Source organism: Prionailurus bengalensis, chromosome C2 (genome assembly GCF_016509475.1).
Source record: "Prionailurus bengalensis isolate Pbe53 chromosome C2, Fcat_Pben_1.1_paternal_pri, whole genome shotgun sequence".
In the NCBI taxonomy this organism is placed as follows: domain Eukaryota; kingdom Metazoa; phylum Chordata; class Mammalia; order Carnivora; family Felidae; genus Prionailurus; species Prionailurus bengalensis.
In genome coordinates this window covers 6382268-6394808 of record NC_057350.1, presented here as the reverse complement: position 1 = coordinate 6394808, position 12541 = coordinate 6382268, and the positions used below count along the sequence as shown (strand labels likewise).

At 47.8% G+C, this 12541-nt stretch overlaps 1 protein-coding gene across 1 annotated transcript in view; it reads right to left on the bottom strand.

Moving 5' to 3' along the window:
- The window catches only part of BRWD1 (bromodomain and WD repeat domain containing 1), a 126570-nt gene extending 120761 nt beyond the window's left edge, over window positions 1-5809 (bottom strand). The window contains exons 1-4 of the mRNA XM_043593587.1: window positions 5521-5809; window positions 5352-5410; window positions 5175-5204; window positions 4931-4990 (exon numbers count right to left, since the gene is read on the bottom strand). Of these exons, the coding sequence (XP_043449522.1) occupies window positions 4931-4990; window positions 5175-5204; window positions 5352-5410; window positions 5521-5569 (198 nt within the window). The 5' untranslated portion in view covers window positions 5570-5809. The remainder of the gene's footprint in view (window positions 1-4930; window positions 4991-5174; window positions 5205-5351; window positions 5411-5520) is intronic.
- Window positions 5810-12541: the final 6732 nt, after the last annotated feature.

Below are 12541 nucleotides of genomic sequence, written 5' to 3'. Positions count from 1 at the left end.
ATAAATAAAAAATAAGTAAATAATAAACAAACTGCGTAAGATTAAACACCTGCTAGGCAGCACAAATCAGGATTACAGCCCATATACCCGGCACAAAAACCCAAGTTTCTAATGTCTATAACGTTACATTGCTAGGCAGTAACTTGTCATCATATTGCCATGATCATCAAGTGTTCCCAAATTATCAATGAAATGCCTATAGAATAAATCGCTATAGTCAACTACAAAGGAAATGCAGAATCCCCAGAGGAAAGAGGTTAGTGCTAGAATCCGACAATGAAAACAAAATAGTGGAGTCAGTTACAATACAGTTATCCAATAAAGTTGTTTTTGTTTTAAATAGGTAAATAAGGAAGTTTGCCATTAAAAACGATCAACCTGACACACGAGTAGAGTCTATCTAACTAGGCACCCAAATTCCAAGTCTAGCCTTATGATCTACCTTAAGCCTGATTCCCTAATCCAGTAGGGAGTTCACGATGGTAATACTGCTTCCCCACCCCCACCTTGATTTGGGGAGTTAATTCGTAACCCAAGAAGATCGACAACTAAGAAATGAAAAAAAGAAGAAAGTATTGATATGTTGGTGCCAATTAGTTATTCTGATATAGTAACAAGTTTCGTAATGACTGAACTATTTTTAATGTTTGGCAGAGCAAAAAAGAATAATTTACTACAGTAAATTTAAAATATATTTACAAAAGTTAAATTTTAGAAAGATTACACTTAGGGGTACCTGGATGGCTCAGTCAGCTAAGCATACAACTCCTGATTTCATGCCCAGTCAGGGCATGATCTCACAGTTCGGGAGTTCAAGCCCCACACTGCATTCTGCATGGACAATGCAGAGAGCCTGCTTGGGAATCTCTCTCTTAAAATAAATAAATAAGCTTAAAAAAAAAAAAGGTAACACATTTGACAAAGTTAGCCATCTTGAGGGGACTGAAATAATCATAGATTTGTAACATAGTGTGAAATGCCCAAGGAAATTTAAGACAATTAAGTGGTGTTAAATATCTTAAGATTAAATTCTCATTACAAATTAAACAGTAAAAAATAAAATAAACTTGTTTCTAGAAATATCACTAAATTTATAAGATTTGTAACTTAAAGACTTAAGAAAAATTACTACTTATAACTCTAATAAACTGCATAAATAAAAATAACTTTTAAGTCTTCATTGTGCTATAGGCCTACTCAAACATTATTTTTTTTTTTAAAAAAAGCATGACAATAAATCCCCTAATGATAAACTCCAATAGAAGGACTTTCAGATTTTATTTACTGGTTAAGGAAGACAGTGGCCTATAAAACTGCACACTACTAAATTACGAAGTCTATGGAATCACATTCGCCTCATTTAAACATGCTCCTCTACAAATCGAGTTCTTCCTCACTCCCGGGCCCCACTCTATAGCTCCATTTCCTTCTTCCTCTCTTGTGTTCACCACCTATAAATCATAAAAATCTGAACTACATTTTATGAATTCACAGGCCCAACTGCTAACGCAGGGCTAGGTACTGAGAGATAAAGAATCTCAATTGTCTTAAGTATCAAAAATAATCTTGCTTCCAAAGTACAGGCTGGAATGATAACATAGTCCCAAGTCTAAGATAAACTATAACTCTGTCAACAGTGACACTGGAATCACCTGAAAGGTTTCAAACTATAGCGATACCCAGTCTCACCACAAAAATTCTGATTTAACTGGTGTGGAACGTGGCCCGGGCATCCAGATTTTGTAAAGCTCCCCAGATGACTCTGATCCAAGAAGGAGGACTATTATTGAGAAAAAGGAGTAAATTAAACAACACAAAGAAACAAATAGCATAAGGAAACTATCAGACAAAACCCGAATGTGAAACATTCTACAGGCTATCTCAAATGTCTTCAGAATACCGATGGCACAGGAACAAAAACTATGGAAGATAAAAAAGAGATGGAAAGTAACTTCAGTACAACACGTGGACCTTGCCTGAAACCAATTTGAACTAAATATAAAAAGAAATGCGAGGAGGGGCGCCTGGATGGCTCAGTTGGTTAAGCGACCAATTCTTTCAGCTCAGGTCATGATCTCATAGTTCATGGATTTTAGCCTTGAGTTGGGTTCTGCAAGGAGAGATTCTCTCTCTCAAAATAAATAAATAAACTTTAAAAAAAAAAAACAAAAGAAAAGAAATCCAAGGAACAAAAGGAAAATCTGAGTAGGGACTAGATATATAAATGTAATGCCCAGATATATAGATCTAGACACATACAGACATATAGATAGATCTACACTTATAGATATATAAGTGTAATGCCTACATGTACACATTATCAAAGAACATTATTCTTTGGATTGTGTGTGATGCTGGCACTGCGGTGGTCTAAGAAATAGCCCTTCGATTTTTTCAAGACGCGCTATGCAGAATTTAGAGAAGACATGTAAGATCTGGGATTTACTTAAAATACTTCAGCATGTTAACTAATAAAATAAAGGAATGTCTGGTATTTGCTTTAAAACAATACAGCCCAGGGGAGTGAGGTAACAGATGCAACATTCTTTGCTAATCACAAGGTTGATAAGTAGTATGGTTCATTTCACTATTTTTCTGTTTGAAGATTTGCACTGGTAATTTATAAAAAAAATACTTCAAATAGAAGCCAAAGTAAAGATAGCAAAAATGGTTCATGACATTATTATTTGTGTATATCTGAAATACTTCTTAATTAAATGAAAAGCAGGGGCGCCTGGGTGGTTCCACTCAGATCACGATCTCAGAGTTCATGGGGTTCAAGCCCCATACCGGACTCTGCACTGAATGTGTGTAGCCTGCTTGGGATTCTCTCTCTCCCCCTCCCCTGCTCATGCTTTCTCTCTCAAATAAATAAACTTAAAAAAAAAAAAAAAAAAAAAGAGCAGACTCTGGAGAACTAGCAGCTACTCACGTACTCTGACAAAATAACTCTCCCATACACAAGAAGTTCATCCTTCGTACTTAATGCTAGGAATGGGTGGAGGCGGGAGAAGGTAAAGGACATTATCCACCAGACCCTATGAGCCAGGTGATGAGACATGACCCAGGGCATTGCACATCGCAGGGAGATACCACAGAGAACTAGGATAATTTTAAACAGAATTTTAAAAGTGGGGTTTTAAGCACCTCTAACAAAGAAGCCAAAAATATACACAAATTTTAAAAGTGCATTTTCCAGTAGTTACAGCATCTCAAGATTTAAGCGATTTTCTCTTATTGATAGAAGTAAAACAATGAATAGTCCTTTAAACGTTTCCTAGACTTAAATATCAAAATAAGAAATTCAAGAAAACAAAACCTCTGCCATGATGCTGAATTTTTTAAATCTTCCTTGGAAATATTCAATTTTAAGTGCTTGCTTTTAAAAAATCTAAACCAGGGGCGCCTAAGTGGCTCAGTCAGTTAAACATCCAACTTCGGCTGAGGTCATGGTCTCGCAGTTGTTGAGTCGGAGACCTGCATCCCGCTCTGTGCTGACAGCTCAGAACCTGAAGCCTGCTTCGGATTCTGTGTCTCTCTCTCTCTCTGCCTGTCCCCTGCTCACACACTCTCGCTCTCAAAAAACACGAACATTAAAAATTATAAAAAGTCCACACCAGTAAACATTAAAATTGACAACTGAAACAGAATCCTTTGTTACTCCAGACTTTAAGTGTCAATAACACTTAACTGTTCATATGCAGATGACAAATCCCCTTGTTTACTTTTTGTCCTTTTGTTTAATCCAAGAATGGTGACCATATCCTACCAAATTCCGTTACAGATAATATGACTGTCATAAGTAAAAGATCTTTCAAGAGTTTTTGTTTGGTCATCAGTTATATGGCTCATACAAGATGCCGATATTGCTTGGCAACTAAGAAACCCTTTTTCCTAATACACCAATTGGCAAAAATATTTTTCTGAAAAAATGTTTTATTTCACTAAGGGCAAATGAGTGGATAAAACCGAAGCTAGGGGCGCCTCAATGGTTCAGTCTGTTAAGCGTCCAACTCTTGATTTTGGCTCAGGTCATGACCTCACAGTTCCTGGGATGGAGCCCAACCTGGGCTCTGCGCTGACAGCACAGAGCCTCTTTGGGATTCTCTCTCTCTGCCCCTCCCCACCAACCCCACTCGCAAGCACGCGAGTTCTCTCTCTCTCAACTAAATAACATTTTAAAAAAAGGACTCTATATCGTGAGCGCAACTAAAAAAGTTGACAAAGTACAATAAAAAGAAAACTGAAATCTATGCCAATGCTGCTCTAAAACGAGAAACTGCATAGAGCCTACATTAAGTACAGCAAGGTCAATATTAAAACTCAAAAGTTTTCTAAGGAATTCAACAAGTGTACAGTTCAGAGAGGCAAAAGTACTGGAGGAGTTGCATACTGTCACAGCAGCAAGATTTTTATTACGCTGCTGAGGGAAAAGAAAAACACGCTAAACAGAAGAACACTTCACCTTTCAGACACCAATGATTCTATTCCTAGGGAACAAGTGGTTAGAGGAGCTGGGCGGGGCAAAGGAGGGAAGACCAATCAGAGGTCGAGTTACAAGTCGGGTACGAAAACAGAAGGATGAGAGCAGCTCACTGAATGGCTGGCGCACCGCTCCCCCACCCCAGCACGCGCGCACGCGCGCCCCCGGCTCTCACCATAGGCAGCAGCACCTGGGGACCCACCCCACCGCAAACCGCGGTGCGGGGTCGCCCCCACCTTCCACCCGCCCCCCCCCCGGGGCCGTTTCCTACCAAAACAAACCCACCACCCCAAAACAAAACAAAACAAAACCTCCCGAGGGAGTCCTGCTATCCCGGGACGCCCCCCGAGCACGGCTCGATCGCTTCACCCCAAGAGCCAGAGCCCCGACAAGGGGGCGGGGAGCGGATGTTCGGAAACACGGGGATAGAAATGTCAAAAATCTCACCAATTCCTCGTAGCTCCTGTTGTGCTCGTTGCCCTCCCAGTCCAACCTCTTCGGCAGCAACTGCAAAGACACCAGACGCACACGAGTGACCACCGCGCGGGGCCGGGCTGGGGGCCGCGGGGCCGGGCGGGGGGCCGCGGGGTGGGCTGGGGTGGGGAGTTGGGCGAGTGGCCCCGGCAGGGTAGGGAGGGAGCACGGAGGGGACGCGGCGGGGCGGGCGCGGCGGGCGCCACGAAGCACAGACCTGGTACTGCTCCAGCTCCTGCACCAGCACCTGCAGCCGACGAGACGCGCAGTTAGGGAGGCGGGGGGTACCCGGGTCCACCCGACGCCCTCCACCCGCGACCCCAGGCGGCGGCAGCGGGGCCGGGGCTGGGACGCGGCCGCCGCCGCCGCCGCCGCCCGCGGGGCCCGCACTCACCTGGGCGGCTCTCCGACACGGGCCGGCCGATAGGTACCGGGCGATGAGGAAGTACAGCTCTGCGGGAAAACGGAGAGTGGGGTCAAGAGCGGGCAGGGCGGCGGGGAGGGGGCCGCGGCCGGGGCCGGGCCGGGGGCGCCGCGGGGAGGGCGCAGGCGGCGCGTCTTACCCGACTCGATGAGGGGCACCGGGCGTCGGGCGGGCGAGGGCTCCGCCATGGCCGGGCGCGGGGCGCGGGGCGGGAGCGAGCGAGCGAAGCGTGTAGGCCGCGCCGAGGCCTGAGCGGGCCGGCGTCCCTCTACCTCTGGCGCGCCGCCGCCGCCGCCATGCCGTGCGCGCCGCCACGCCGATGCCTCCGCGAAGTAGTCCCTCCGCGAGAGGGAAAGTAGTCCCCGCGCGGCGACGGCCCTGCGCCCCCGTCCGACCGACTCTGGGGCCGTGACTAGAGCGGCGAGCCGTGCCTCTTTCTCCTTCGTCTCAGGGGCGCCGCGAGGGGAACGTGGAGGGTGGGCGAAGGCCGGGGCCCGGGCGGGCGGCCGGTGGGGGCGGGGAGCGCGCGTGGCTGGGATCCTTGCGCGCGGTGAGGCGGTCCCCGGCCATTGTGAGGCGGCGGCGCGGCGGCCGGGCTCGCGGCGGGGCGGGCGCCGGGGCGGAGGTCGGGCGGCGCGCCGGAGCGGGGGCCGGCCGGGGGCGCGGTGGGGGTGGGGACAGGTTCCCGCGCCCCCGGGCGGAACGAAGCCTCTCCACGCGGATGCCCAGAAGCCCGGGACGCGCAGCGGGGGCCGGCGGGGTCGCCCTCTTCGGGCTCACGGAAGGGACGTTTCTCGAACGGTCCTGTGGGGCCGGTGTGCCGGCCCCCCACGAAAGATCGCTCTCTTCGAGGACGCGAAACCCTTAAAACTGAGAATCGCGCCATCCGCAGAGAGGAGAACGTCGGCCAGCCGAAGCTTTCCCAGGGGGGGCGGGGGGCGGGGGTGGAGGACGAATGCGGGGAAGCCACAGGTTGGGGGCGGGGGCCGCGAGGCTGAGGGTCCTCGGACACGGACACTCTCCGGCTTGGAGGGCACAGCAAACGTCCACCGAGACGGCAGGTTGGATACATAAGACCGAGCCGCAGCCCTGGGAGAACCCAGCAGACAGAAATGGTTAAGGAAAATGCAGAACATCGCAGAAGATGTAAACCTCGCTAGTCCGGGAAAGCGGCCCGGAGCCGGCGATGACTTAGCCGGATAGGAAAAGGGGTGGGAGGAAGCGGGCGGTACCGACAGGCAGCAGCCCATTCCGAGGAAGAGAAGCGAGAAACTTGGGGCGACACAAAAGGGGAACCTCGTGTCATTAGGATTCGAGGTTAAAGCGGTGGACTAGGGCTTTCGCCTCTTAATTGCCGCCTCTTAATTGCCGTGCTTGGCTTCTGGCCTAACTGGATTCATCAGCATATCCAGGGCATCCTATTCTAAGCCCGAAAGAAACAGCAACGAGCAAAACCAATATCCCTACCCTCAGTGGGGTGTACATTGTCATTCTAATGTCCACTCAGCGTCACACCTGCCCCCTGCGTGTGGAGGTTAAATGTAGTGGTTCAGATAAGGTTCAGGTGGTGGGGCTGACCCTGGGTCTTGTGCAGCTGTTAGATGTGTGAGTAAATCACTTAACCTCCGAGCCTGTTTCTCTCACACATAAACTGTAAATAATATTTGTGCCTTCTTTGTAGGGTGGTGAGCATTTACGACCCTGTGGGTTAGTGTGTGTTCCTAGCGTGTAGTCAACACTGTGTCCTGCTGGTTTTCGTAATTATTTACACCAAATAGTAAAAGTTTTACATACGTTTGTAGACGAACAACCCAAACATGTTTAGACAAGTGCATCGGTAGTGCGCTCCGTTAATTCAGCAAACACTATCGAGTGATGGAGACAAACATGATAGAATAAGCCATATCTTTGCCATCAAAGATTTCAGTGTCTTTTAGGAGAAACAGATGTAAGCAAATCATGACAAAATTTAGGGCAGAGATAGGAAACCAACCTGCCTATCGGGGGGGGGGGGGGGGGGGGGGATGTTAGAGAGGTTTGAGTCTTCCCAGCCTCTGTGTGGGAAGGGATTCCAGGCATCTGAACAACAAAAGGCCAAGACATAAGAAACATTTCAAGTTTAAGGAACTCAAGTTTAGTAGGACTACTTGGGTTGACTTTGGAGGTGTGGATGGGACCCATGATGTCAGAAGTTAACATGGCAAAGGATGTTCACACACACACAAAAAAAGTTAAAATTGGGAGCAATTGAAAGGTTCTAAGCCAGGAAGGGTGCTTTTTAATTTTAGGATAGATTTGAGACTAAAGACCAAGAGGCAGGAAAACCACTTAGATAAGATAACCCTTTAAATAGGAAAGAAATGAAGATGCATCTGGGCAATGATTATAAGGACCTAGAGGCAAAGACAGGATGAGGAATATGCTGGAGAGTAAGTCAGCAAGATGAGGAATCAGAAGTCAGAAGTCTCAAGTTTGGGGCTGAGTAGATCAAGGTTGTGCCACAAAGATAGGGCATACAGGCTGTAGCTCGATTGTTAAGGTAAATAATTGCTTTGCACAACTTGATGATTTGAAGTTACAGCACATACATTCCTGTAGGACAGAATGACCAAGACTACCAGTTAGCAAGTGACAAAGACATAAAGAACATTAAGCTTTCAAGATTGCCCAAGGAGTTGCATATTTCACTTTGGGGGGGGGGGGGTTGTGTTTTTGTTTTTGTTTCAAGGATTTTCTTTTTAAGCAATCTCTACACCCAACGTGGGGCTCAAACTCACAACACCGAGATCAAGAGTCCCCCACTCACTCCACCATCTGAGCCCCAATATATTTCCCTTTGTAACAATGTCATAAAAGTAAAAGTTATAAAAAAAGGAAAAGATAGCCCCCAAAACGTATAATAACAACGTATATCCCAAGTACTGGTTATTGTCCAAAACTACAATCCTGTGTGCGCGGCCTGGTAAACCATTACAAGACATCAGAGCAAGGACAGTTTTCCTTTGCAAAGGCCCTGCTAGTCCTTTTACAACCTACTCTGATGTCCATGACAAATACTGTTGGTATATTTGAAAGGGAGACACAAAGATTCTGACAAGAGGCAGAATATCTCCCCTGTTTAACTCTCAAGTGATAGAGACCCAGATTTGACTCCCACTTCAGCCAGTGACGAGGAGGAAAAGGGGATATACTCTCCATCGTCAGCTCTGCAGTGGGGACCTGCCAGGGGTCTCCAAACAAGGCATGTATGCATCCCTCACCCCCCCACACACACACACAACTAAACCCAAGCCACTCCCAATGCAAACACTAAGATTTGCTTTTGGGCAAATGGAAATAGCTTGAGTTTCAGCACAGGAAAGCTATAAGGAGGGCTAAATTCTAGAAAAGTTGCTAGATAAGCATGGGCTGGGAGATCTGAACAGCTAGTGACATCAGCTATAATGCTGTCACCCATCTCCGCTCTAGGAGAACTGCAACATTTTAGTCACTGGCAAGCAACCCCTCTCCTGGATGAACATCACTGATCCTTAGGTGCCATTAGTACTCACTTCCCAGGTGAGAAAGCGGAGGCCTAGAGAGACTGAGAAGGTCCCCAGGGCACATAGCCAGGCTGCAATCCCAGCTGGGACAGAACTACCTTAGACCGAAGCCAAGCTCTGCAGAATTCTCTCTCCCCTCGCCACATTTCACCAGGGAGGAATCAGAGCCTGAATAAGAGGGGACTCGCGCAAGATCACACAGGTTATGCACGAGAGAGCTGAGCTTGGAAATCTGCAAGTGCACGATCTCATTTATCACAGGCAGCTCTGAGGTGGATTCTGATCTCATTTTAAGCATGAGGAAACTGAGGCTTAGAAAATGCAACTCTTTGCCTAAGGATGTAGAATCTTACAAAAAAAAAAAAAAAAAAGAATCCAGCCGGACCTTCCGAGTTACCACTTGGGAGTCGCAAAAGCATTAAGTGTAAAAAGCGTATCTGGAAAATGGTGAGCAAACCAGAGTCAGGGCCAACTTTGAAAGAATAAAAAAAGTGAGATCAGTGGACATCGCACAAAGAAAATTGTATACCTGCTTCAAATTCTAATATCCATATATTTATGCAAATATACGTTAACAGCGATTGTTTCAACCAGCAGGCACTGTTAATGTATGCACAATAGCATAGTTCTGAGGGACGTAGTAGGGTAGGTGACACTGGACCTACAGAAGAGTGACTCCGCAACACTACATCAGGACCCAGAAGTGAAATCAAGTGCACGCAGAAACTTGTGTCATTTTATTCATTTCACAAAAATGGTGTATTGAAAGGCTTCTCTAAGGCAGGCAGTATCTGGTAATCGTTGGTTCCCAGGCTTCTGTGAGCTACATCCCTCAGAAGTAGGAGAGTTAATATTTTGATAGGTTTCCAGAGGACTTTGGGGGGAAAAAAAAAGAACAAAGGTATCTGGTTTTTGATAAGCCCCCAGTCACTAGCAGACCTTGCATCTGATTCCTGACACTCCTCCTCCATTTCTTCCCAGTGTCCGCTCTTCCCTCGGGACCACTTCCTCCCTTTAAATCTGAACCAACCAGCTGTCCCCTTCATGCTACTCGTCCCTGCCTCCTTCAGCAAATTGCTTCCACATTATCCTCCCCTCCCCGGCTTCTGCCTCTCCCCTGTCACTGGCTTCTGTCCCTACGTGTTCCCACGTTGCAGGCACTGGCCCGTGTCTGTGTCCAAGTCTTACCAGTTCTTTTGAAACGTTTCTCAGGGTGTTAGAACACAGAGTGATTGGACAAGACCTTGGGAACATGGGAGCTGGAATCAGAATATGGCTGTGTTTGAGCTTAGTAGTTGAGCAAACTCTGTGGCTCAGTGTTCATTTGGTGTTTTTTTAATCACCTTTAAAATGGGGATAACAACAATAGATAACATTAATTGAAGGTTTCTATATCCGGAACACTGCACTAACCCGTGCACGTGTATTATTTAATGCTATGGGATAGCTAGAAAACATGAGTAGTTTGTGAGCATTTTAGAAAGAACTGGCTATAAAGCTCTCTAAACAATGCCTAGCTCTCCATGTGATACTATTAACGTAAAAATTATTTTTCTCTCCATTCCCTCAGTCACCAACGAGTCTCCTCAAAGGTCTCCTCCTTGACTCCCTGCCCAGTTCATCCTATCACAACTTTTACACTTCCTTAAGTACAACATAACATATTCTCTCTGCTTTCTACCCTCTTCCCCTCGGTCGTGTCCCCAGGAAAGCTGACTGCACCACTCGGGGGGGCTCTGCCATCCTCCCAATGGGCCGTCCAGTAGAAGACCCCAGTAGGAGACAGCCGAGCAGGAGGAGGGTGAGGGCAGGCTTCTATTTTCCCAGTGACTTTCCTGCCAAGCTCCAGGTTGGTGGTGGCTGCAGTTTCTGTAACGAAAGCCACAGTACATGTGGGACAGCCCTATCTCCATACAGCCACCCCCTCTGGGTTTTAATACCTCTGCCTCCCCCGGGCCTTTAGGACTTGGGCTGCCCTTCCCAGCCAGATAGGAGCCACTGGAGGGGGCCCAGCAAGCTTTAGTGTCCCTTACTAAAGCTGCCTCTACTTCCCTATCTCTTCCTTGTCTCTATGCATCTTGTCCTATAGCTTGAAAGGATCTACCTAGATCCCTAACTCTTCCTTCACAAAGCCTTTCCGGAGTCGTTTTGGTCCTTGTTAATCTCTTTTCAAAAGTCCTAGAATTATCTCTTTTAAAATCACACACGCAGGGGTGCCTGGGTGGCTCAGTCAGTTGAGCGTCTGACTTCAGCTTAGTTCATGAACTCGGGGGTTTGTGAGTTCGAGCCCCGCGTCGGGTTCTCTGCTGTCAGCACAGAGCCCGCTTCAGATCCTCTGTCCCCCTCTCTCCCTGCCCCTCCCTTGCTCATCCTTTCTTTCTCTCTCAAAATAAACATGGAGAAAAAAAAAAAAACATGCACAAGGAATCCATCAGTAACCCTGATGAGCCCACCTTCAAAACCTATCTAGGATATAAGCACTTCTCACCTAGGTGAGCTCAACAACTTTCTAAGTGTCTTCCTGCTTCTCTGTTTATCCTGTAGCAGCTTAAAACCTAAGGCAGTTACGTCTTCCTTTTTCAAAACCCCAGATGGCTCCCATCTGACCCAGAGGAGAGGCCCAAGACCTACAAGGCCTCCACGATCCGGCCTGTCTGGTGCTTCTGTGACTTCTTGTCTCGCTACGGTTCCCTCTGGTTCCCTCTTCTCACTCTGCGGCAGCCACACTGGCCTCCCCTTCCCGAGACTTGCCAGGCACGCCCTTGCCCCGGGGCCTTTGAACTTGCTGTTCTTCCGGCCAGGAACCTTCTTCCCCTAGAAAACCAGCATCTCAGTTCCTCACCTCCTTTAAGTCTTAGCTCAAAGGTTACATTTTCTGTGAGCCCTCCCCTGACTACCCTAAATAAAATACAACTTACCCCCACTCTGTACTCCCACTTCCCTTCTGTCCTGCCTGCTTCCTTTGTCTCTGCAGCAGCGCTTTTGACCTTCTACCCTGCTGTAAAAGGTGCTCATCATTGGCACTGATCACCTATCTCCTCCCACTTTCTGAAGGCAGGCAGATTTGCTGTCTGTTTTGCTCTCTGGTGTATCTCTACAGCTACAACAAAGCCTGATATAGGGTAGGTACACACGAAATTAAAAAAAAAAATTGCTCAACTAGACAGTCCCTCAAATATGAGATACTTCTGCTGTCAACATTCCCTCATAAATCTTTTCAGATGGTGTGGTGGTTTGGTCGGTGGAGAGCCCACCAACCACCTGTTGGCTCATGACATACCTGGAGACGGGGCTCTGAAGTCAAGGCCAGCAGAAATAGAGCTCGCTCAAGACCAGAGACGCTTTCTTCCTCTCTGCAATGTCTCCCCACAGGGGCCCTACGGAACGTGGGCCTCCTGCCTTCTCTGAAAAGCAGAGAGAAGTCATCAGAGCCTGGAGAGAGGAAGGGCGTGTGGAAAGAGCATGTTCAGGAGCAGGAAGGGAGGCTCCTGTAGAGAGACCTCCAGACCACCGGATGGGACGATGGGACGTCCCGTCCAGGGAAGCAGCCTGGCCTCCACCTCCTCCCTGGCCACCCAGTGCCCCCGTGCCCTCGGGGGCTAGCCCGAGCCCCCACAG